The 26,096-nt window shown below is 43.2% G+C and overlaps 1 protein-coding gene across 2 annotated transcripts in view; it reads right to left on the minus strand.

Annotated features, from left to right (window-relative positions):
- ARFGAP2 (ADP ribosylation factor GTPase activating protein 2) overlaps positions 1–26,096 on the minus strand; it is a 43,281-nt gene that overhangs the window by 2,449 nt on the left and 14,736 nt on the right. The window contains exons 3-16 of one of the 2 annotated variants that reach the window (XM_040328229.1): positions 25,377–25,449; positions 23,210–23,341; positions 22,652–22,732; positions 20,313–20,409; positions 20,173–20,229; positions 17,612–17,656; positions 14,730–14,782; positions 14,435–14,571; positions 12,586–12,717; positions 12,228–12,353; positions 11,563–11,700; positions 10,148–10,271; positions 3,635–3,728; positions 2,052–2,170 (exon numbers count right to left, since the gene is read on the minus strand). In XM_040328229.1, the coding sequence (XP_040184163.1) occupies positions 2,052–2,170; positions 3,635–3,728; positions 10,148–10,271; positions 11,563–11,700; positions 12,228–12,353; positions 12,586–12,717; positions 14,435–14,571; positions 14,730–14,782; positions 17,612–17,656; positions 20,173–20,229; positions 20,313–20,409; positions 22,652–22,732; positions 23,210–23,341; positions 25,377–25,449 (1,408 nt within the window). The remainder of the gene's footprint in view (positions 1–2,051; positions 2,171–3,634; positions 3,729–10,147; positions 10,272–11,562; positions 11,701–12,227; positions 12,354–12,585; positions 12,718–14,434; positions 14,572–14,729; positions 14,783–17,611; positions 17,657–20,172; positions 20,230–20,312; positions 20,410–22,651; positions 22,733–23,209; positions 23,342–25,376; positions 25,450–26,096) is intronic. The other variant, XM_040328230.1, reaches the window with a different exon arrangement.

Raw genomic sequence — 26,096 nt, forward strand, 5'->3', positions numbered from 1 at the left:
GCACCCATCATTTTAGGTTCTTCTAAAGGAAACTCCCTTTAAAAATTTCTCGCTGCATGGCAATAAAGCTTGTCCTATCCAGCACCAATACTGAGACACTGGCCTGGAATAAGGGACTATATTAGAAGTTATGACTTCACTTGCTGCATGCTTGTTCTGGGATAGTGAACCTACACCAAGTAGTAAAGTTACAACCAAGCACCTAGCATTTTTTTTTGTAGATTTTATTATAATGAAATGAGGCATGGAATTAAAGAATATGCAAATAAAGTTTTTCTATCCACACAGTTCGGATTTCAGGGCACTGTCCTGTAAACAGGAGTTTTGATGAAGCATTAGATAAAAACACAGTCAATGTTCACTTGGGCCCTTTTCACATGGGGCTGTCCGTGTTCAGGCTCCGCTTGCTCAGTGGGATCACTCCGCTGACCCCCCCTTGAGCTGGTGCATAATGGACAGGTCTGTCTGCGCTCACTGTGCAGGGATGGACCTGTCAGATCTCCGCTCTCTCCTCTATGGGGGATCGGATAAAAATGGACCACCTGTCCGTTTTCATCCGATCGGATGGAAAATAGGGTTTCCATCCATCTGGATTCAGTGAATCGGATGTCGGTGGATATGTCACCGCTGACATCCGTCGCTCCATAAATCTGCATGGAGCTTCTGTTCTGGTCCGCCTAAAGAACTGACAGGTGGAATTGAACAGTCTGCCTGTGTGAAAAGGGACCTTACTTTGTATAGAAATCTGAAGCATCAACTGAGAAAATAACCAGCACCTAGCATTTTTAAGACAGCCATTTTAGTACTTATTTTATGAAAGTGTATTTGTTGAAACTTCTTGACCACTGCAGCTTCCTTGCTGCCGTTTCCTAAAAAAATTTAGGGCCAGATTCAGGTACAATTACGTTACGCTGCGGCGGCGTAACGTATCCCATTTACGTTGCACCGCCGCAACTTTACAGCGTAAGTGCCTGATTCACAAAGCACTTACCTGTAAACTTGCGGCAGTGTAACGTAAATCCGCTCGGCGCAAGCCCGTCTAATTCAAATGGGGCGGGCACCATTTAAATTAGGCGCGTTCCCGCGCCGAAGTACTGCGCATGCTCCGTCCGTCAAATTACCCGACGTGCATTGCGCTAAATGACGTCGCAAGGACGTCATTGGTTTCAACGTTAACGTAAATGGCGTCCAGCTTATACTTAACATTGGCTAGTCCACCTAGAGGGCAGCCTTAGTTTTACGCGGCGTATCTCGACGGAAACGACGGAAAGTTAGAGCGACCGGTAAAGCGTACATTCGTGAATCGCCGTAACTAGTCATTTGCATATTCTACGCCGACCGCAATGGAATCGCCACCTAGCGGCCGGCCTAGAATTGCATCCCAAGATCCGACGGTGTAAGTCAATTACACCTGTCGGATCTTAGGGCGATCTATGCGTAACTGATTCTATGAATCAGCCGCATAGATACGTCAATCGTATCTCAGAGATACGACGGCGTATCAGGGGATACGCCGTCGTATCTCTTCTGTGAATCTGGCCCATAGTATTTAGAGGATTTAACTTTGAAACAGGGTCCAAAATTAGCATTTACAAAAAATAAAATAAAATAAAAAACATTCCAAAGTCTGCCCCTTTGCCAATTCAGGTGGAAGTGGCGTGTATGAAATATAAGGTCCACCTCCAAACCCATTACCAACCTCTCCAGCGATCCCCCACCCATTTCTTCATTGCAACCAGTGCAAAATACCTGGTGCTTCTAGCTATGGGGAAGCATGTGGCTGTCTCCAATGTTGCAGCGCTCAGGCCTAGCAGTCAATCACATGATTCAGCCTTCAAGCTTTTATTTGTCACAGCTGTCAATGCTGGAGGCTGCCATGGTCTGAGCTGCAGGTAGCGCCATTCATTTTAGAGCAAAGCAGCGTCTTTTACAGAGATTTGGTGTAAGGGAACTTGAGTCAGGCAATGGCACATCTAGCAGCGTAGGAGAACCTCTGTTGTGACAGGCAACATCCATCCCCCCAGATTCCTTTACAAGCCACTTTGCGTTACCTGTAAGGTGTTCATGACACCGTTTGCCAATACAGCCATCTTGCCTGCAACAGATTTCACACCCTGCTTAAAGTGGGTGATATCAGCAGAGGGCAGAACATTTCCCAATGAGACTCCAGCTGCAAAATAAAGGATTAAGCCAATGTAATAATTGTTTCACACATTTCAATTGATGTTAAAGTGACATTAAAAAGGTAACTTTTTTTTTCTTCAATTAACAAACATCTTCTACTTACCTATTCTTGCAATGGTTTTGCAAGTTCTTCTCCAAGGAACTTGCTATGGGGACACTCGTGCACGCTCACTCCCAAGCTCCGCTGTGTGTGTCAATAAGACACACAGAATGGGGCATGGCCCTGCCCCCCCCCCCCCCCCCAACACTCTCTGGCTGTGTCTCAGCCAATGAGAAGGCAGAGACCAGGGAGACGAGCCCCTCTGATGCACATCACATTGGGATCGGGCTTAGACAAGTGTTAGAAGGGGCTGTTGGGGAAGCTGCATAGAATGCATGAAGGTAAAAACCTTCAACCTTTACAACCACTTTAATGAACAGTGTTTGAAATATACTCTGTCTCATTACAGCTATGATGCAATTTTTAAGAATAGAAACCAGGTTTTTATTTTTATTTTGGCAAAATATCACAGAACCAAGTACAGTGGATGATGCCTGTGACGGGAGTCACGTTTGGGCGCAGGGTGACCAAGAAAATAACGAACACTGAGAATTTGTCTTGGATTACTTAAAATAGGACAGTAATATTTATCCACAATATTTCCCAGGATATATGTAAAGACTATTCTTGGTTTGTTTGATTCTGAACTCAACATGTTAGTTGAGAGAGCCGATCACAGTGGCCTCTGTACAATGTAGGAGACGGGCCGACTCCTGCTGGAGCTCCTGCTATTGTGAGAAGATATCCTGTGTTTAAACTTATGATAATGTATCATCTACTGTGTGAAGCTCGGTGACAACAAGTCTGACCTGTAGTGAAATCCTGATTTATCATAACAATGACCAGGCTGCTTAAAGGGATTAGTTAATTAGCTCATGTTAATTAGGTTTCTGGTCACAGGTGTATTTTCAGAGTAATATGAGCAGGAGGTATGCACCTCCTCTTCGACTGTATATAAGACTTGTATTCTGGTTCTAATAAAGAGGCCAATTCCTGCTTGACCCTCAATACAGAGCCTCGTCTCGTAATTGGGTGAGAATTATTCGTATGGGTTTCTTGTTCGGCTGATTTGAGTGTTCAGTAGTTGCCTATGTGTTCGGAAATGGAATGTCCTAAACGGCTTTAACCCCTTTCATACTTGGGATGTCGTTACAATGCCCCCTCTAGTATTTCTCCCCATGGTATCTATGAGGCACAAACAAAGCAAATCCCTTAGTTTAGGGACCAATTTAAAAGGAGATCTCCAACCGGAAAAAGAAAACCATCATCATTACAAACTTGCAGGTTATCAAACAGGTTGTGTGCTCTTTGTATCTTTTTGTGCTGCTCCAGCTCACTCCTCCCTTATTTTTTATTCCTGTGGGTAGCAGTGAGATTCACACATAAGGCAGAATATATTGGAGAACGTACCTGCTGTGTTTACAGAGTCTGCGTCTCCAAAGAGGTCAGCTGAGCTGATGGCATTGCTGGAGGAGAGCTGCTGCAGACGGGACCGAGCTTCATACTGCAGGAGAGACAAAGAGCCATAAATTGTGAGCATCACACATAACCTGTGCCAAATAATCACCAAACAATCTCCAATCACACCAATGTGCTACGCAAGACGAAAAATGTAATGAGTTAAATAATACTGACTGACCAATGAACCCTCAAGACTGGATTTGGACCTGGGGTAGCACAAACCACATGGGGGGAATGCAATAAAGCATTTAGGACACTTTTGGTGGTATATTCCCTTTAAAATCAAATGTGTATAATGCACGAAAGTCTTGCGACCGTTTTATTTGTGTTACTGACACATGCAACACATTAAGTTTTTCTATTTTTGCCACTATTGCTGTGACAAAGAATTATCATTTTTTAGATAATGAAGACCAACTGTAATGCCACGTACCGTTTTTCGGGTTGTAAAAAATGACTTTTTTTTTAATGTCAATAAAAAACGATCGTATGTGGTCTCCAGAGCATTTTTCACGATGTAAACAATGGCCATTAAAAATTTAGAACATGCTTTAATTTTTCACAACGTTTTTAACGTCGTTATAAAATGGTCGTGTGTGGGCTTTAACAACGTGAAAAAAAATGCACATGCTCAGAAGCAAGTTATGAGACGGGAGCGCTCGTTCTGGTAAAACTAGCGTTCGTAATGGAGTAAGCACATTCATCACGCTGTAACAGACTGAAAAGCGCAAATCATCTTTTACCAACAGGAAATCAGCCCCAAAGGTGGCGTCATCCGCATGGAACTTCCCCTTTATAGTGCCGTTGTACGTCACCGCGCTTTGCTAGAGCATTTTTTTTTCACGATCGCGTGTAGCCAAGGCCGTTTTAACGATTGGGTTGAACATTTTTTTTTCCTAGACCATTAAAAACGTCATATTTTACTACCCGAAAAACGGTCATGTGTATGCGGCTTTAGACTCTAGAGACAAGCCAATGCTAAATTATGTCGCCATATCCCCTGCCCGTCACTCTCCTTGCTGCCGCTTGCCTGACCTCTCATCTCCCCAAGCTTTCCACACCCCCCCCTCCCTCTGTACACTCCCACCAGGTTTACCCTTTCCCAGTTATCCCCTGGCTGCTCTGTGGCCTCTATTGTCCTCCCCCTTTCCCATGGAAACCTCTTCCTTCTGCCCCCATGATCTGCCTGAGCACCTTGTTTTCTAGGCCATCAGTGTTCTCACAACCAGCAACTATTCATCAGCCCCATTCAGCTACTGGCCAGGAAATTCCCTGGCTGAGTGGTGAAAGTAAACGAGGGGGCGATGATACTGGCTGGCGTCATTGCCCAAATATGACAACAGAACGCGCCACACACACACACACACACACACACACACACACACAATTTACATTGGGAAGTAATTATTATTTATTTTTTTCAAATAACTTATTGTTGTGTCTATTGCAATACAAGGATACACACGCTTATTAAAAAAAGGTACAGGTCATATTATGCTAATTTCCTGATACACAGTCACTTGTAGCATCTTGCAGTTTACTTAAAGACAATAGTTGTTACATATCCGATGCTAGCAGATCAATGTATATGCGTTAGAGTATTATTCAACAATAAATATATAATATCTCTATCCATCTATCTATATCTGTTAACTTGTATAAAGGGAAGTGATTTATTATATATCAACTTTTGAGATCACAATCTAAAAATGTTCAATGCATGCAACATCGAGTATTAGGAATCTTAAGAGGGAAAAAAAACAAAGTATTTGTGGAATTCTAGACAAAATTACTATACACTACACTTTACGCTAGTGATCCTTTGCAGCTGGGTGAGAAATCACCAGCGCTAGGATAGCTAGATTATCTAGATCCTAATTGTTCAGATACACACACACACACACACACACACACACACACACACACACACCCCCCCCCCCCAAATGATGTTGGAATGATGCAATTATCTATAATTTGTGTGGCCTGCACATCGTTGCTGGAATGGAGCACAGAGCTATTAATCCTTTGCTGAATTATAAATGGTGCTGTTCAGCGACTAGCAAAGAAAGGTTACAGGATGAGTTACAGTGGGAGGAAGAGGACCAGTCAAGCAGAGCAAATTCAAAAATAAGTTAGGCCAGGCAGAAACAGTGCAGGCAAGGACAGAAGGCTGGGGGGGTTTTTTCAGCATCAATTAATCATTGTCCTGGAAGTGGGTGAAAGCAATGTGCAAGTAAAATGGGAGTTCACGGGAGCCCTTGCTAACAAATTGCTATATCTAGAGCTCATGATAAATCAGTGCAAAAAAAAAAAGTAAGTTGAAAGAAAAATAAAAAAATAAAGAAGGAAAAAAGAAGAGAGAAGGAAAAAAGAAGAGAGAAGGAAAAAAGAAGAGAGAAGGAAAAAAGAAGAGAGAAGGAAAAAAGAAGAGAGAAGGAAAAAAGAAGAGAGAAGGAAAAAAGAAGAGAGAAGGAAAAAAGAAGAAAGAAGGAAAAAAAAGAAGAAAGAAGGAAAAAAGAAGAAAGAAGGAAAGAAAGGAAAAGAAAAAAAAAAAGAAAAAAAAAAAAAAGAAGAAAGGAAAAAATAAAAGCAAGATCTTTTGGATATTTGAAACAAACTACAGTACTTTTAGTACTAGTAATGAAATAAAAATAGGGCCGAAACAACTAATCGATTAATCGACAACTAATTGATTATGAAATTAATCGATTACAATTTTCATAATCGATTAATCGGCCAGTAACATAATGGGGTTAAAAAAAAAAAAAAAAAATAATAATAATAGCCCTTTATAGTACAAAAAAGCAAATCGCTACTGTAAATATTACTTTCACTGTCCCACAGTAAAAAAATTGAACCCCTTACAGTAGTGATTATTTGCTCTTTTTGTACTTATTTTTGTTTTTTTAACACCATTATGTTACTAAACATCTCAGGCCGGGGTCACACCTCTGTGTTTTGGTTCTTTTTGCAGAAACACACTACAGTTCATTTACATGGTTTCCTATGGGACACGTTCACATCCATGATTATTTTTCAGCTGCTGCGTATTTGGAAAGGGCAAGGACTTTTTAACGCAAAACGGTGCCATTTTTTTTTTTTGGTTCACTATACTTCAATGGAGAAGCTGCAGAAAAGCATTAATGTGTTTTTGCAGCAATTTGTGTTTGTAATCTGCCCAACAACAAATTGGGCCAACATTTTTTTTTTAAATGCTATATTTTTTTTTTTTTTTTTTAAGGCTATTATGCGATTAATCGAAACAATAATCGGCCAACTAATCGATGTTGAAAATAATCGTTAGTTGCAGCCCTAAATAAAAATGAAAGCATTTTGCTGTGCTACATTGGGGAACAGAAACAGCCTACAGGTATGGCATCTGCAGCTACACACCGTACCATACATTAAAAACTACTGGAGCCACTTGACTGCATGGGCTAGTTTCTGGAAAAGGTGAACTTCTCCTTTAAGCAGCACCATTATTGTAGCCAACGTTCCATATTTCCACTGGCTAACCTACAAAAATACAAAACACACTACACTTTTAATGCTATACCAGCCATTTCTATTGACCACCACTTTAAGAAGGATAAATTGTGGCTGGTGAGGTAGAAAATGTCTCGGGCCCAGCATCAGTGAGAATAAACATGGCTTCAGGCTCGGTGGTCAGTAGGAAGAGAAGGAATAGTGCCCCATCATTGGTATCAGTGGAAGAAATGATTCCCCATTGTTGGTGTCATTGGGAGTAATAGCAGTCCATCATTGATATCAGCGGGAGGAATAGTATCCCATCATTAATGTGAGCGGCAGCAATTATGGCTCGCTATTGGCGTCAGTGAGAGGAATAGTAATTCCAGTGTGGCCATGGACTATGAAATGTGTACAGCCAGTAACATTGGGAATTTAACCACTTCCCGACCGCCGCATGTACATATACGTCGGCAGAATGGCACGGACAGGCACATCAACGTACCTGTACGTGCCTGCCTAGACGTGAGTCCGATCGGGACCCCCCCCCCCCCCCCGCTACATGCGGCGGTCGGGTTCCCTCGGGGAGCGATCCGGGACGACGGCGCGGCTATTTGTTTATAGCCGCTCCGTCGCGATCGCTCCCCAGAGCTGAAGAACGGGGAGAGCCGTATGTAAACACGGCTTCCCCGTGCTTCACTATGGCGCTGCATCGATCGAGTGATCCCTTATATAGGGAGACTCGATCGATGACGTCACACCTACAGCCACACCCCCCTACAGTTGTAAACACACACTAGGTGAACACTAAATCCTACAGCGCCCCCTGTGGTTAACTCCCAAACTGCAACTGTCATTTTCACAATAAACAATGCAATTTAAATGCATTTTTTGCTGTGAAAATGATAATGGTCCCAAAATTGTGTCAAAATTGTCCGAAGTGTCCGCCATAATGTCGCAGTCATGAAAAAAATAAAAATAAATTAGTAGTAAAAAAAATAATAATAAAAATGCAATAAAACTATCCCCTATTTTGTAAACGCTATAAATTTTGCACAAACCAACCGATAAACGCTTATTGAGATTTTTTTTACCAAATCTAGGTAGAAGAATAAGTATCGGCCTAAACTGAGGAAAAACAAAAATTTTATATATGTTTTTGGGGGATATTTATTATAGCAAAAAGTAAAAAATTGCATTGCATTTTTTGCTAAATTGTCGCTCTATTTTTGTTTATAGCGCAAAAAATAAAAACCGCAGAGGTGATCAAATACCACCAAAAGAAAGCTCTATTTGTGGGGAAAAAAGGACGCCAATTTTGTTTGGGAGCCACGTCGCACGACCGCGCAATTGTCTGTTAAAGCGACGCAGTGCCGAATTGTAAAAACCCCTTGGGTCATGTAGCAGCATATTGGTCCGGTCCTTAAGTGGTTAAACCCGCCTACTTGTTTTGGGTCATTGATTTATCAAAAATGGAGACATGGACGAGAGTAAAGATTTCATAATAGCCTGCTAAAAACTTTCATCCTTGAAAAACTTCCTATAATGAAAACTGAACATGTTGGTGTTATGATGAACAGTTCTAGCTTCCAGGGTTTTACCCTGGGTCAAACCATGTAAAAAAAAAAATATATATATAATATATATATTTTTTTTAGCAGAGACTCTAGGGAATAAACTGGTGATCGTTGCGACTTTTTACGTCACACGGTATTTGCGCAGGATTTTTTTCAAACACTTTTATAAAAAAAATAAATAAATAATTATTTATATATATATATATATATATATATATATATATATATATATATATATATATATATATATATATATATATATATATATATATATATATATATATATAAATAATATTTTTTTAGGGATAATAAAAAAATTAAAAATAAAAAAACGTAAAGTTAGCCCAAGTTATTTCCATAATGTGAAAGATGATGTTACGCCGAGTAAATAGATACCCAACATATGATGTCACACTTTAAAATTGCGCCAAACTTTGTTACTTAAAAATCTCCATAGGTGACGCTTTATTTTTTTACAGGTTACCAATACCAATTTAAGGAAGTGGTCTCCAAGTATATACGGAGAGAGATGAAGAGCGTATATACAAGTCCCTTAGTATTGTCGCGTTGGTTCTGAAGAGGTGATGCCTCAAAATGCGTTAGCAAGGATATTAGAGGTTAGTCTTCAAATAAAGCACCAATGTATGTTCACGATTGAAATTATGAAGCGTGTCTTTATAGAACTTTTGTGAGTATAATATATTTAAGATAACCAATAAGTTATTTTGGAGGATCCTACACTATTTCAGTTTATCTGAAGCAGCATTTATAATTTTAAACAAGCCACTAGCAGGCTTTAACAAATTTCAAGCAGCGTTGAAGTCTGTTGAAGCCTACTAGCAGCTTGTGTAAAGTGACAGTCAGCACTCTCACCATGATCCGTGTCTCGAAACTGGAGCTGATGGTAACTGTAAGGCCCCTTTCACACCGAGGAGTTTTTCAGGTGGTTTAGCGCTTAAAAATAGAGCCTAAATACCGCCTGAAAAAAACTCCTGCCCTGCAGTCTCAGTGTAAAAGCCTGAGTGCTTTCACACTGAGGTGGTGTGCTAGCAGGACCGCTCCAAAAGTCCTGCTAGCCGCATCTTTGGAGCGGTGAAGGAGTGGTGTGTTTACTGCTCCTGCCCCTTGAAAGCAATGGGAAACCGCGGTAATACCGCCAGCAATAAACCTCTGCAGAGGCGCATTGCTGGCGGTATTAACCCTTTTTCGGCCGCTAGCGGGGGTTAAAACCGCACCGCTAGTGGTCGAAGACCGCCACAATTCCGACGGTATGGTAGCGCTAAAAATAGCACCGCCACACCTCCCGCCCCAGTGTGAAAGGGGCCTAATGGTTTCAGGAAATTCACTCAAAGCCATTAGCATGCAGGAATCATGCAGTGCTTAGGAGAGGTTATGTACTAGAGTACACTGCACTTACCTCAGCATCCTGTTCTCTCCCAAAGAACATGTCTGAGGAGATAGCTTTGGCGCTGGCGAACTTTGTGCGTGCTTCGTTGGATTCTGCAGATGGGGTGGCCTCTGGTTTTCTCCTGTTTGCAGGCCTGAGTGTGAAGAATACAATACGTGAGAGCTCATCAATCACACTTAATAAGAAAAGTATTATACATGCTCACAATCTATTGCTCCGGTCATTACAGACCAAGAATCAATGCCGATTTTTATGCTTTCAGGTTCCCCCAAAGCCATAAGAAGATGAAGGTAGTCTACCAGTAACACTTTAGATCATTTCATTGTGCAAATAGAAACTATTGAAGGTATAACTACATGTGTTTGGTAATTTATGCCAACGAAAATTGGTAGAAAGTGTGCATTTGTGTGCAGAGAGATGCACGGTGTGAGACCAAGCAGACGCTTGCAGATGCGTCGCGGGATGACATTGCTGTTATGATATGGCTTTGCCCCACTAAGGACACAGCTACATAGTGAGTAGTCCGACACTGAGCCAGGCAGCACAAAAACAAAAAGCAAACCCTGGATTTTTGTACGCACCGTAAATCATTTTCTTGCTGGCCCTGTAGGGTCACAGGAAGTCATACACCTGTCGGTTATACTGCCACCTAAAGGAGGATTGGACACTGGCAAAAAAAAATAAAAAATTGCAGGCCAGTCCAAGAAAACCCCCTCCTACTGCCAGCAGTTTTTTTGTCAATTTCATAGAAGGATGGATGTCTTTTCTTTAGCTCTGCCGAGAAAGGTCTAACTTTCGGCTTCTGGTGCTTTCTAGACATCGGGTACTGGAAAAAGTCAGAAATCAGTCAGCGCTTTCCAGGTCTGGAGCAGCATCACTGCCTCAGTGCTTGCAGTGTCTCTAAAGGCTCACTTCATGAGTAGGCTGTTTGGACCACTGAACACCTTCAAAATCAGAAGGGATAAAGGCTGAGGAACTGGGCACAAGCGTCAACAGCTTACGTGCACACCGTGCTCCCTTTCTCGATATTCAGTTGAGGGAGCATCTTCCATTGCTGCTTTTGTATACAAGAGCCACAAAGAACTCGATCCTCAGTCCCACTGCCCCCCTACAGTGACTTAGTCACTTTTGGCCAGCCGAACCCTTCCCCCTGTTTCCATGCAGTTGGGTTTGAGAGCTCTGGAGGCTTTGTCCTGTACCCTGAGCTACATTGCTTTCCACCTTGCAGTGCAACATGTCCGATTCTAGAAATGGGGGTGGGGTGGGGGGGCAGTTCCACTGTATGGGGTGCCATCAGCTTACACTGCACAAACGGCTCTGGTACATTCATAAGTTGAAAGTAAACACAAATTAAAAAAAATATATATATATACGACAAAAAGTACAACAAAATACTTTACTGATAACATACTGAGAAAACTCACCGGTCTCGTGCTGGCTGAATACTGGAGATAGTCACCTCTCGCTCCTCCTCACCCTTATCTGCAGACCCCCAGGTAGAGTTTTCTGTTTCCCATCTTGAGCTAAATCCTTCACCTAGTGAGAATGGGTTGTCTTTATATCTATTTAGAAAAACAAACATTACATTACAAAATGTAGTTAAATCATGAACACTTAAAAATTAGGAACAGATCTACTTGGCTGAAAAAAAAAAGGAATGCAGTGCTACTATCCCACAGGTAATCCAAAACAGCTCTGAAGCCGGTGCTCTGGCAAAACGGCTGCTGAAACTTCACAAATAATCAGTTCAAAAGAAAAGCCGGCAAAACAGCATATATAACTGAGCAGCACGACAAGTTTTTATTGCTGGAGAATAATACAACCGGAAACTGGTCAACATGTTTCAGCCTTCCTGGCTTTATTCGTGACTGTCTTGAACAAGGGGCCAGGATAGATAGCCAAAGCATGTTGACCAGTTTGCTGCTGTATTACTCTGCATCAATGAACTCATCATGCCAGCTTTCCTCTTGGACAGATCTACTTGGCCCCCTTATGAAACAAAGGTTTACGTCGTCCATGAATATACTAAACCTGCCATAGAATTGCACTGTATTATAACTGAAGATAGATAGCTACCACAATAACATACTTTGGCGGTCCAGAGGTGAAGCTGGAGTCTTCCAACAGGTCAAGCTGAGATCGTGACGATTTTGTTGCAACAGGCGTCTCCTGTTCGATCACATGCATCTCTGAGAGAACCGAATGCGAAACAGAACTGTGCAGAAGTAATGGTATTGTAATAAGCATTTTGCCAAGCAAATAATCATCAATACATTCCTAAAGAGGTTAGGTCTGCTTTCAAAAGGTCGATCTTCCCCTTTTGGGTGGAGCTCCACTATTACCTAGAATTAATCGAGGGGGAGGCTAACCTAGAATTAATCGAGGGGGAGGCTACTTAAATAAGCAGACCCTATAGGGGTCTACAGTGACTGATACATATTACATACCTCCTGGAAGCCAAGCCCATGCCCAGCCGCTCTGCCTGCTCCCGTTTCTTCCCTTCCAGGGTCTGTAGCTTTTTCTCCTCTTTCTTCCTATCTATCTGAAGCTCCTGGTAGGCGAGTCTCATGGAAGAAACACTAAACAAAAGGGAAAATTGCTTGAACAATTTTGCATACATGAAATTATGCACCATTCAATTTAACAATGCTGCCATGCAATGGGAAGTTCACTTATAAGCAAAAGGCAAATAAAAAAACATTACCAGAGGCTTGTCCCACAGAAAAACATATCAAAACAATTGATAGATCAAAAGATGAAGGCAGTTATGTGCAAATCTCAACTTGCTTCATAAAAGGCAAGCTTGATCGCATCTCCCGCACCTACCCACTGGTCACTGAGGCCAGCCATCAAATAGAGAGGACCAAGGATGGCCGAGGCAAGCTCAAGTCTTACAAGGAAAGTTGACACTTTTTTTATATTAATGCAGCGAATGCATTCGCTGCATGGAAGATGGGCTTAAAGCGATATTTAGGGTTGTCCCGATACCACTTTTTTAGGACTTAGTACAAGTACCGATACTTTTTTTATGTACTCGCCGAAACCGAATACCGATACTTTTTTTTTAAATGTGTCCCCAAACATATTGCAGCCATGTCCCCCGTATATCCAGCAATGTCCCCCGTATATCCAGCAATGTCCCCAGAATATCCAGCAATGTCCCCAGAATATCCAGCAATGTCCCCAGAATATCCAGCAATGTCCCCAGAATATCCAGCAATGTCCCCAGAATATCCAGCAATGTCCCCAGAATATCCAGCAATGTCCCCAGAATATCCAGCAATGTCCCCAGAATATCCAGCAATGTCCCCAGAATATCCAGCAATGTCCCGCTCCCGCTAATACTCGGTATCGATACCGGTATCGGTATCGGGACAACCCTAGCGATATTAAAACCAAAAAGTGTAATATACTGCAGCTTTCCAATCCTTAAATGTGGTGGGTGCATTGGTTTTCTTTTTCTAGCCCCCCCCCCCCCCCTGTTTTCACCTGGTGATCTGGCCAGTAATACAATTCCTGTATTAGACAGCCCCCAACTCTGGATAAAAGGGGCACTCTCAGTCGGGGAGGGGTGTAGTGTACTAGCAGATTAAAAGCGAGTATTTAATATGGGCAGTTCGAATCTCAGGCCGATTCAGCAGGGACCAAACCATGTTTGGGCAGGCTGCATGTACCCCAAGTTGATCAAATCGCATGGTGCTCCAGAGCTTAGTAAATGAGGTAAAGCCTCATTTTGCAAAGAATACCCAATCACGTGCAAGGAAAATATTAAACAGCATTTTTACTTGCACATGATTGGATGATGGAAGTCAGCAGTGTTTCTGCTCATTTACTAAGCTCTGGAGCAACTGAACTTGGCAAAGTGCACAGTCTGTTTTGCCTTTAGTAAATCAACCTGTGTTCTCCTGGCGGGGACGGCTTCCCCCACTGGGAGCACACAATGGCCCCACGGGAGGGATTACCCCATCAACACCGACTGCATTGATGGGAGAAATGGAGCAATTTTCTTGTCTGCAACCTGTGGCTGCAGGAAGGATAAATTGCTCCGTCTATGGCCAGCCTTAGATACACTAACAAATTTAAGTCAAACTCCAGCTCACACAAGTAGTTACAGTAAAATGTACACAAATTAAAGTGGATCATCAGATATATTGGTAAGCTGCTTTTGAGTTTAAAACTGCTTTAATTGCCCATCTAAATGAGCCCTTAAGCATGTTAACTGTTTCTGTTAAATCTAGTGTCCTCCAATTGCACAGGATAACAATAAATGCACAATTTGGTAAATCAAATACTTACAGGGACTCTTCTGCTTCCTTCCTCATTTCAGCCACCTGCTGCTCTCTCAACTTTTCTGCCACCTGTGCCTGTCGCTCGATCTCACTGAAGCTCTGGCTGCTCACCTTCTGGGCACCAAGACCTTTCTTTGCCCCCAGCTGCAACACAGAAAAGTGTAAGAACTGCCCGGAGATATAATCCAGAGCAACAAGCTAGCATTTACTAACTGCACACTGAAAGCACCATCCTTCAGTTGACTGGGCTACGGTCACTGCATTGTTCCTAGAAACTGAACGTGTATAAAAAATATACTCACTCCTTTCTTTGTTGCAGCAGGTTTCTTCTTTCCAATGAGAGATGGCTTCACCTCTAGAAAATAAAAAGATTTGCAGACATAGGAAAGGACTGTAGCGCACATGCATCAAGGCGTTAGTAAGGTGGCAGAGCCCCATAGCACAACAGGGTGCCCTGTGCCAGAGACAATTTAAATTAGTTCACCAGATATTTTAAAAGGAGAGTATACCGAGAGCAAGTCAATGAACAAGTCTTCCCTTCATTTGAATACAATGGCTGACTCTGTAGCAGCAATAGTCACTAAAGTGACAAAAGGACCAGTAAACCTGAAGCCTGGGACATACCACGTATTTTTTTTTTACCATTGAGTTGAATGCAAAAAGGGAGGTCCCTGTACTTACACAAGTGATGTTCGTGCAGCAGGGAGTTACTGAAGTCCTGGAAGACCTATGTGAACTATTAGAGCACTCACCAGAGCCCTAGCAGTTCATTGAGAACTAAAAGCTGCTTGCCGCAATGGCAGGCGGTACTTGTAGTCCATTCAAAGAACTCTGAATGAATGGCACGGCTGTGTGGGTGGATCCCCACATGGCTGTGTTGTATTTGAACTGTGACAGCGGGTGGAAAAAAAAAGAAGATTCACACAATTCACAGGTCAGGGTTGTGGCAGGTGCTTTAATACACCCTGAATATGGGTAGAATATGTTGCTAAAAGGTGAACGTCTCCACTAATGAGGAATAACATGCAATACTTACCATGGTCCTCACTGACATTCTTTTGCAAATCCTGGTGCTCAGCTTTAAAGAGGAGGTCCGCCCGCCTCTTTAAAAAGATTAAAAGTCAGTAGCTAGCCATACTTTAGCAGCTGACTTTTAACATTAGGACACTTACTTGTCCTGAAGTTCAGCAAAGAGGGCATCACAGGCGATCTTCGGACCAGCTGGTCGGGTGCGGCTGTGGCCATTGCTACTGAAGGAACCTGGCAGTGTAGCCTTTTTGGCTTCTTGGCCGGGCCCCTACTGTGCTGTGCATATATCTCACACCAAACATATTGGGACGTCTGCCTTTACACGCACATGAACTGTGTCTATTGGGTTCCATATTGAGTTGGTCCTCCCTTTGCAGCTATAACAGCTTCAACTAAATTTGGAACTCTACGGACCAAGACTGGGATGTCATTAACCACTTAAGACCCGGATCTTTATGCAGGTAAAGGACCCGGACAGTTTTTGCGATTCGGCACTGCGTTGCTTTAACTGACAATTGTGCGACGTGGCTCCCAAACAAAATTGGCGTCTTTTTTTCCCCACAAATGGAGTTTTCTATTGGTGGTATTTGATCACCTCTGCGGTTTATATTTTTTGCGTTATAAACAAAAGTAGAGCGTCAATTTTGAAAAAAAACGCAATATTTTTTACTTTTTGCTATAATAAATATCCCCCAAAAAGATATAAAAAAAAAAAAAAAAAGTTTTTCCTCAGTTTAGGCCGATTAAAAAAAAAAAAAAAAAAAAAAAAAAACACGCAATAATCGTTTATCGATTGGTTTGCGCAAAATTGATAGCGTATAGGAGATGGTTTTATTGCATTTTTATAAAACAACATTTTTTTACTACTAATGGCGGCGATCAGCGATTTTTTTCGTGACGGCGACATTATGGCGGACACTTCGGACAATTTCGACACATTTTTGGGACCATTGTCATTTTCACAGCAAAAAATGCTATAAAAATGCATGGTTTACTGTGAAACTGACAATCGCAGTTTGGGAGTTAACCACTAGGGGGGCGCTGTAGGGGTTATGTGTGACCTCATGTGTTTTTCTAACTGTAGGGGGGCGGGGCTGGACGTGTGACGTCATTGATCGCGTTTCCCTATATTAGGGAGCACATGATCAATGAAGCGTTTACACACAGCTCTCCCCGTTCTTCAGCTCCGGGGACCGATCGCGGGACTCCGCCGGCGATCGGGTCCCGCGGCCACGGAGCTTCGGACCGGGTCGCGCCCGCGACCCACGGGCGCCCGCGACCCAGGGCTGGGCACTTAAAGAGGACGTACAGGTACGTGCTTGTGCCCAGCCGTGCCATTCTGCCGACGTATATCTGCAGGAGGCGGTCCTTAAGTGGTTTAAGTGTGTGTGTAAACATACATATATAAAATTTGTATTTTAGGTTTACGGATCTTCATTTAGGTGCAATTCTAGGTATTTAAAAAATGTATTATCATGGCTGAGGAAAGAAAAAATAAAACTTCTGCAAGCATGATCTGCAGGCACCTAGGGATGCCCACACCTGAAAGTCTTCAATAATCCTGCCATTATGGTTGAACAACAAGCTGTTCTAACAGGCAAAGCCCAAATACTTCTGGGTAAGGGTTGAGCCTGCCGCTACCTCTCGCCCCTTAACCTACTTTACTACAACAGTCTGCCTTACTGGCCAACAAGAAGGGAGTGGCAGGCAAGGTTTGAATCGTCACTATAGAAAAATTTAAAGCATTGCCAGTTAGAATAACCAGGTTTTTGAAGGCTGCTGCAGGTATGAGAAGTCATCTCTAGGTTCCATGTATGATTGCAGCAGTCTTTTTCTTATGACAGAACCTCCAAGTCAGGGGTAGGCAACCTCGACCCTCCAGTGACACTACAAGTCCCATGAAAAATTGCAAGACCCTGACAATCACAGGCATGACTCCTCGAGGCAGAGGCATAATGGGATTTGTAGTTATGAGGTTACCTACCCCTGCTCCAAGTTATTATTACAATGGACTGCACTGCAGGAAGCACCAATAACTATTGCAGCTACAAGAGACTCTTAATTGAGAAGACGTTCTAGACTCTGGTATGAAAAAACGCAAAAAAGGCATGCCAAGCACACAGCAGCCAGAGCGAGCCAGTCACCATCTGGTCACCTGTGCTGGGGTTCGGCTCCTGAGCACTGAGGCACATGGCCAGGTCTGAGGAGAGAGGAACATACAGGTTTAGCTGTTGCATAAAGCTACAGGCATAATATACAGCCTCAGTAAGAAGTACAGCGTATGGCCATTGTCAAACCTGGTCACACACCCAATGATTTTGATTGGCAAGGTCAACAAGGTGTGCATCATTAGGTGAACTACGTCTTACCAGTTTTAGGACTGTGGAGCGGCCCACATTTCAGAATGGTTAGGAAAACCATTTTAGTTGGCTAGTAAAGACCTACTGCTTGACGATCTTAAAGTTATACCTAAAAATATTTATACTGAAAGTACGTTTTGCATGTTACAGAGGGCTTCTACCACGTTGTGTGCACATTTGTAAATAACTGCATATTTGATAGAGAAAAGAAAACAGCACGAAGCAGACAGCAATGGCTTTTAAGTTGTAGTGAATAGCACTTAAAAAAATAAAAAAAATAAAAAAAATAAAAAAAATAAATGCTACAATGACAGAATAATATTGACAGAGAGGCCACTTTAGAATGCCTTAAAGGGGTTGTAAAGGTACAATGTTTTTTTACCCCCAAATAGCTTCCTTTACCTTAGTGCAGTCCTCCTTCACTTACCTCATCCTTCCATTTTTGTTTTTTAAATGTCCTTATTTCTTCTGAGAAATCCTCACTTCCTGTTCTTCTGTCTGTAACTCCACACAGTAATGCAAGGCTTTCTCCCTGGTGTGGAGTGTCGTGCTCACCCCCTCCATTGGACTACAGGAGAGTCAGGACGCCCACTAACACACTGTAGTCCAAGGGAGGGGGCGAGCACGACACTCCGCACCAGAGACAAAGCCTCACATTACTGTGTGGAGTTACAGACAGAAGAACAGGAAGTGAGGATTTCTCAGAAGAAATAAGGACATTTAAAAGCAAAATGGAAGGATGAGGTAAGTGAAGGAGGACTGCACTAAGGTAAAGGAAGCTTTTTAGGAAAAATAAATAAATAAAATTGTACCTTTACAAACCCCTTTAAATACACCTTTAGATGCCTACTTAAAAGTTCACAAATCTGGGCCAAAAAGATGCCGCCTTCGGTTCGAAGCAATCCCACTGTGCACTGAAAACATCCTTCAACGTCTACAAGCCTATAGCTAGCACTGGGAAGTATGTCGAGCAGAAACCCGGAGCACAAAGTCTAGATCAAAGTTGGTCACCAGAGCAAAGGGATTCGAAAAGGAATAGAGGTGCAGCGACATCAGCTTGATGCAGTCCATTTAATTCCTGCAGCCCTATAGTGATAGGTTGGTACCTCTGTATGGACCGGTGGACCCGGGGCTGAGAGGTAAACAATACAGGAGCCTGCAAGCACTGCAGGACTTAAAGTGGAGGTTAACCCTCACAAAAAATTCTGACATCACACGGAGTTGCGCCATCCTACCGACAGAATGCCGGTGTTTTTTTTTTTATCAGCACATACCTTGTTATCACGATTTTCACCTCACGGCAATCCCGCGGGAGTGGGCGTTCCCAAGCACTGCCTGTGATTGACAGGCTTCCGAACGGCGCATACTGCGCGTCACAGGTTGCCGACAGAACCCGAACGTCGGTGCGCAGGCGCCGTATAGAGACGCACCGACGTTCGTGTTTTTTCGGCAACCTGTGACGCGCAGTATGCCCCGTTTGGAAGCCTGTCAATCACAGGCAGTGCTTGGGAACGCCCACTCCCGCGGGATTGCCGTGAGGTGAAAATCGTGATAACGAGGTATGTGCTGATTAAAAAAAAAAAAAAAAATCAAACACCGGCATTCTGTCGGTAGGATGGCTCGACTCCGTGTGATGTCAGAATTTTTTTTGAGGGTGAACCTCCACTTTAAAGAAAATTGTGCATTTATTTTTTTTGCAGTATCAATCTTTAATAATGCACTTATATTGATAATGCAAAAAAATAAATGCAAATACAGGTGTATTTAGCAAAGTTTAAATTCACTTTTGTAAAAAATGAATGCACCTATATTTGTAGGGAAAAAAAAAAAAGTGCATTTGATTTGTTCTTTTTCTAGGAGCCTGCAAAGCACCCATGTACATTAGATCGCAGGTGCAATGCAGGGCTCTTGCAGACTGTCAGTGTAAGCCATTTGCTCATACCTCGTACGAGCAGACAGTTGCACATGAACAGGAAGCATCAATAAACAGACATCGCCCTGGTAGTTTATTGATAACTACAAGCCGACAGCCACAAAGGCTATCTGTACTTGTAGTTCTTACATTCACAGGGATCTGTGAACGAATGACGGGGCCGGGTGGGCAGAGCATAGGAGGCGCACAGCAGAGTAGACAGGACCAGTCATCTGCATATGCTCAGCGGAGCATTCAGTGACCCCACAGAAACTGGAACCTTTTCTGCAGCACAATTTTCTTTATAATCTATGCTCCAAAATAACTGGGGGAAAGGGCCTTGAATCCCAACCTTCTTTCTCCACAGCCTATTCAGCTAGCTCATAAAAGTGATCCTGTTTGAAACCAATAAGATTCAGTACAAGTTAGTGTAATGAGACTTACCAATTGTGGCTTTGGGTGACGTGCTCAGAATGTCAACACTAGGGCCAGTCTCCACACCTGCAGACACAGCAATGAGTGTTACACAAGAACTCAGAAGAAGTCACAGCACTGACAAAACTAGATAAAGAGCCAACACTCACCAATCGGCTCACTGCTCACAGAGACACCAACCGGCTGTTTTGCAGCTGATGGACTTGTCACAGCTGCTTCAGTAATTGGTGCTGCCTCCCACGAGGACTAAAAATGTATTGGATAAAATAGTTTTTCAGTGTGAGAAAACACAATCCATTCATTAGAAAGCAGTTAACACCAAAGGAATACAATTTTACCTAAAACTAGCTCACCCTCCCCACATGCATACTACTTGCTTCAATGCGATGACCATGGCCTCTGGTGTTTGTTTATATCCTGTGCTAACATTTTCAGTGTGCTGGCCTTTCCTGCACAGAAATTCCCCATAGCAGAGGTCAGATTCTAAGAACCCAAGTTTTCTAACAGGGCTAAATTCCATTTAAAGCAGAACTAAAGTCCCAATAACTTAGCTTTCCTTTTATGGTCCCTCGCCAGCATCTGCATCTTGTACCCAGCTTCTACCTGGTGCAGGCTGTGGCCATCTTCATTGGCCAGAGATGGTTGACGTCACTCAGGGCTTATACACAGGAGTTCATCTATCTTGGCACACAGGCACAGTGCCAGAATGTAAACTGAGCTGTGCTTGCCTGTGAGAAGACATGTATGTTTATTTTATTTTATTGCAGAGAGGTTGCATATCACCTCTGCAATAAAGATCAGGCCTGTTCGTAGTTTTTAAATCTGGGACTATAGTTCAGCTTTAAAGTATTGACTATTGCTAAAATGAGAGAGCCTGGACTTAGAATCCCATTCAGTCCCTGTAATGTATACAGCCTGAATGAACCTAGGTTCACCATCATTCACCAACACTGGCCCAGATTCAGGTAGCCTTGCGCTTTTTTTACGTAGGCGCAGGGCACCGTTTTTGCCCTGCGCCCCCGCAAATTTTCTGCGCTTCCCGCGATTCACGGAGCAGTAGCTCCGTAAATTGCGTGTGCGCTCCGGCAAAATGCGCGGCGTAAGCGCGCGCAATTTAAATGATCCCGTAGGGGGGCGGGAATCATTTAAATTAGGCGCGTTACCACGCCGAGTGTAGGGCGCATGCTCCGTCGGGAAACTTTCCCGACGTGCATTGCGGTAAATGACGTCGCAAGGACGTCATTTGCTTCAAAGTGAACGTGAATGGCGTCCAGCGCCATTCACGATTCACTTACGCAAACTACGTAAATTTCAAATTTCGCGACGTGGGAACGACGGGTATACTTTAGCATTGGCTGCCCCTGCTATTAGAAGGGGCAGCCTTACGCTAAACACGCCGTACGCAAACTACGTAAACTGCATACGCAGGGCGCGCGTACCGTAGTGAATCGGCGTTCGTATGCAATTTGCATACTATACGCTGAGCACAACGGGAACGCCACCTAGCGGCCATCGCAAGAATGCAGCCCAAGATATGCGGGCATAAGAGCCTTATGCCACGCATATCTTAGGCTGCAGTCGGCGTAACGAGGTTCCTGAATCAGGAGCATTCGTTACGCCGGCGCAAGTAAGCAATTGCGCTGCGTAACTATGGTTACGCAGGCGCAATTGCTTCTTGAATCTGGGCCACTGTGTACAGACTGTGCCTAGGACCCAAACTGCTTCCAAGGTGACCAATTTAAAAGGTAAAAGAATGAATGATTATATATATATATATATATATATATATATATATATATATATATATATATAATATATATAAAAAAAAAAATATCTATATCTATATATATATATATATATATATATATATATATATATATATATATATATATATATATATATATCTCTATCTATCTATCTATCTATCTATATATATAAAAATAAATGAGCTTAGAAAGCATTGCACCCATAATCAGTGGATCAGAGATGCAATGCTAGGCTTCTGCAGACAAATCCTGCAGCTTTATTGGCTGGCTGTCTGAACGCTGCAGGGCTTGTGAATGATCTACAAGAGCGCTCATCTTTGCGTTTCATTCAATCCTACAACCTGTAGGCTGACAGTACGTGTAGTTCATTCATTCACAGGAAACTGAATAAATGACACAGCTATGTGTTGGATCCTCACGTAGCCCCACTCTTTTCCAAAAGCGACAGCTGATGCAGGGAGATGATCCCCCACCCACGGTCACACACACAATTTTTTTTTAGGCATGTCACTGGTTTTGACCACACCTAGACAACTCTTCAGCATTTTAAGGAAAAATACACATGGAAAGTATTAAGCTGTCAATTAGATGAAAAAGAGCAGCCGCCTGGAGTTCGATTCCAACTTCAAAACCTGAAGGTTGTGCAGGTGCCTCTTGCATCCAGCCAGCAGTTTACCAATTTTCCATCTACATATGGGTTTGCTTCATAAAACAAGACATACCTGGGTCAGTTCAGCAAAGAAGTCAGACTCCTTCCTCTCTGGGGAACTAGCAAGGGTGCAATTCATTCCATCTATCCACAGCTAGAAGAAAAATCCACAAATATTGTTCACGTTCTTTCCAGGACATGATTATTTGTCTTTGCATTCAAGCAGAACAAGGCCCTTGTAAACAGTGAGTGTGTCAACAGAATTTTCACTGAACAAAGATTTGATACAATACATTTAGTGGCATAAGAACTGCATTTGCAGCCTTTGATTGTAGTAAACTGTATACTGACAAATGGCTTCACCGCTCTGTAGCCTAGCTTCCGGTGTTAGGACCTGAATGTACAGAGGTTCAAGGGTCAAGCAGAGAGATTGGAGTCATCAGTAATAGGACACTGTAATGAACAAAGAGGGTAAGGGGGCACTAGGGAGGGTAGTATAGAAAAGCAAGCTGACCCAAGTTTTCTTTTCATGTACATACTTGCACTTTGTACTCCTGTAACACAATGTCGTGTAATACCATCTTGCATAGGAAATTCCCAGTGCTGCATAAATCCCTCTGGAAATACTCACATCAGTGCCGTGTTTGGACATGGCTGCACTGGCCGATTGCCGGATCTTCTCTCGATACATTTGAGCGCTGCGACTGTTGTACTTGGCATTGGTGTCATTAGTGGTACAGCCATGCTGGTGGAAGAAAGCATTCTGCAGCAAGAACACAAAAGAATTAGGTGAAAACAAGCTTTAATGGAACCCAGGTCAAAAATGAAAAGTATAGTAGAAGCCATCATCAGGTAAAACCGTGTGTCATATGCATACACTACATACACGGCTGACAGCAGCCGCATCAATTAGTAAAGGAAATTGTTTGGTGTGCCCAGCTTGGCAAAAATGAACTAGATAAAGGGATACTAATCATGGCGTTATGCTTTAAGGCCCCATTCACACGAGGCGGACTCCATCGATACTCCGCAGATCTCCGCTGAGCCGACGGATGACAAGCTCCTCTCTGCTCACTGAGCGAGGAGGGGCTTGTCGGGCATCGCTGTCTCCTATGGAGCGATCTGATGAAAACGGACAGCATGTCCGTTTTCATCAGATCTTACCCGATCCACCATGGGCGGATATGGACGTGGTCCCCATACGTCTGTTTTTATCGGATCGGATGTCAGCGGACATGTCTCCGCTGACATCCGACGCTCCATAGGGATGCATGGAGCGGCCGCTCAGGTCCGCCGTCAAAACTGACAGGTGGACCTGAACGGTCCGTAGTGTGAATGAGGCCTGAGTCTTATCTTTTTTTTTTCCTTACATTGTAATCATCTGTTATAACATTTTCAAATAAGTAATTTTCTTCTTCACTGATATCAGTATGAACAATGTACTCACTGTGACCTGTTAGATCGGCTATCCTTTCCTCACATGCTGTCTGCGTGTAAGGAAAGGACAGCCGACTGACAAGTCTGTTTACATGCGACCAGCTGTGATTGGCCCTTTACCTTGATCTGTGATCAGCTGTGTCCAAAGCACACAGCGGTCAGAGCGTGCCCCATAGGGCATGTGGGAGGATGTCCATCGACATCCTCCCTGAACTGGAGGCCCGCGCTGTAGCGTTCCATCAGCTATAGAGCAGGCGAGAAGTGGTTAAATTGTTTTTGTCTTGGAAAGGTTTTAAAACACCCTTTTTCTAGTGAAGTGGTCTCTTTCCCTCTCCAGTGCTCTGTGCTGGCATATACAAGTAACAGCCCCATCCCTATCAGAAGTTTCCTCATGGAGACATTTAGGGTAGAGGAACAATGGGGAATGCCTCTAAGGTCTATGGCGTACACTGGGCAGTGTGGTCAAACTCTGCTGTCCATTTGATTGTGCAACTGCTACAACAGGAAGGTGGACTTAAGTGGGGGGGGGTTAGTACAATGACTGCCTAAATGAATGTCTACTTCTGTAACTTCAAATTGGTCCAAGCTCTTTGTCACAGGCCAGTGAGGTTGCCCATTATATTTACAACCTGAAGGAATGCCTAGGAAGTGTAGAGGCAGGGTAACACTGACCTTTGAACAGAAAAAGAGATTGCAAGTGCCTTGCTGCCTAGATTTCTAGGTATACTGATTTTAGCTTGATATGCTTCTTTTTTTTTTTTGTAAGCTTTTTAAAGCGGATGTGCCATGGGAAAAAAAATATTAAAAGCCAGCAGCTACAAATACTGCAGCTGCTGACTTTTAATATTAGGACACTTACCTGTCCTGGAGTCCAGCGCCGATCGCAGCAGAGGACGAGCGATCGCTCGTCTCTCTGCTGCTCCCCCCGCCATCCACGCTGAGGGAACCAGGAAGTGAAGCGCTGCGGCTTCACTGCCCGGTTCCCTACGGCGCATGCGCAAGTCGCGCCGCGCCCGGCGATTGGCTCCCGCTGTGTGCTGGGAGCCGAGTGTTTCCAACACACAACGGGTGGGCGACGGGATGTGACGGAATGCCCGTCTTTTGCCCGTGAATGCCGGGCCGGAAGTGGGTGCAAATACCTGTCTTTATCTGCACCCCCCTCCCCCTGAAAGGTGTCAAATGTGACACCGGAGGGGGGAGGGTTCCGATCAGCGGGACTCCACTTTAGGGTGGAGAACCGCTTTAAGCTCCGGTTATGTTGGCATACATACAGTTGTATTTTTCTAAGTTTACGACAGTTCACGTTAATGAAAAATTAAATTTTCTGCGACATAACTAGATTGCTACTAGTGGTTACTCACAGCGTTGGCATTGCCTCCAACTTGCATGCACCTCAGCTGATACCAGCTCCAGTTGGAATCCAGTTCAGTTGACCTGAAACAAAACACAGGGGGTCAGCACTGCTTCCATTTTTGTAAACTACACAACCCAGTGGCTTAGTGGTAAATGCTGACTTTAAGTTTAAACTGACACTATACTCCAATTTAAGCAAAAAATAAAGTCTATTCATTCATGCATGCATACTATGAATATAGCCACACTGTTTTTCTTGCTCCCAAGATGGACTATGGGATTAGTAGCGTTGAAAAAACACCCAGGAAAAAAAATGCAGTGGTTTTGGAGCTCACAAAGGATGCAGAAAAACACAGTAAGAAACAATTCCATTAAAAAAAAAAAAAATAATAATAATAATAGATTACAGAACTATTTAGTAGTGAATGTGTATAATCCCCCCCACCCCAAAAAAAAAAAGAAAAAGAAAGGAGGCTACCATTTAATGTCACTTATCCTTCCATTTTGCTTTTAAATGTCCTTTTTTCTTCTGAGAAATCCTCACTTCCTGTTCTTCTGTCTGTAACTCCACACAGTAATGCAAGGCTTTCTCCCTGGTGTGGAGTGCCGTGCTTGCCCCCTCCCTTGGACTACAGGAGAGTCAGGACAGCCACTAACACACAGCTCCTTTATCAGCAACGTAGAGTGCGTCCCGATTCTCCTGTAGTCCAAGGGAGGGGGCGAGCACG

Source organism: Rana temporaria, chromosome 11 (assembly GCF_905171775.1).
Source record: "Rana temporaria chromosome 11, aRanTem1.1, whole genome shotgun sequence".
Classification (NCBI taxonomy): Eukaryota; Metazoa; Chordata; class Amphibia; order Anura; family Ranidae; genus Rana; species Rana temporaria.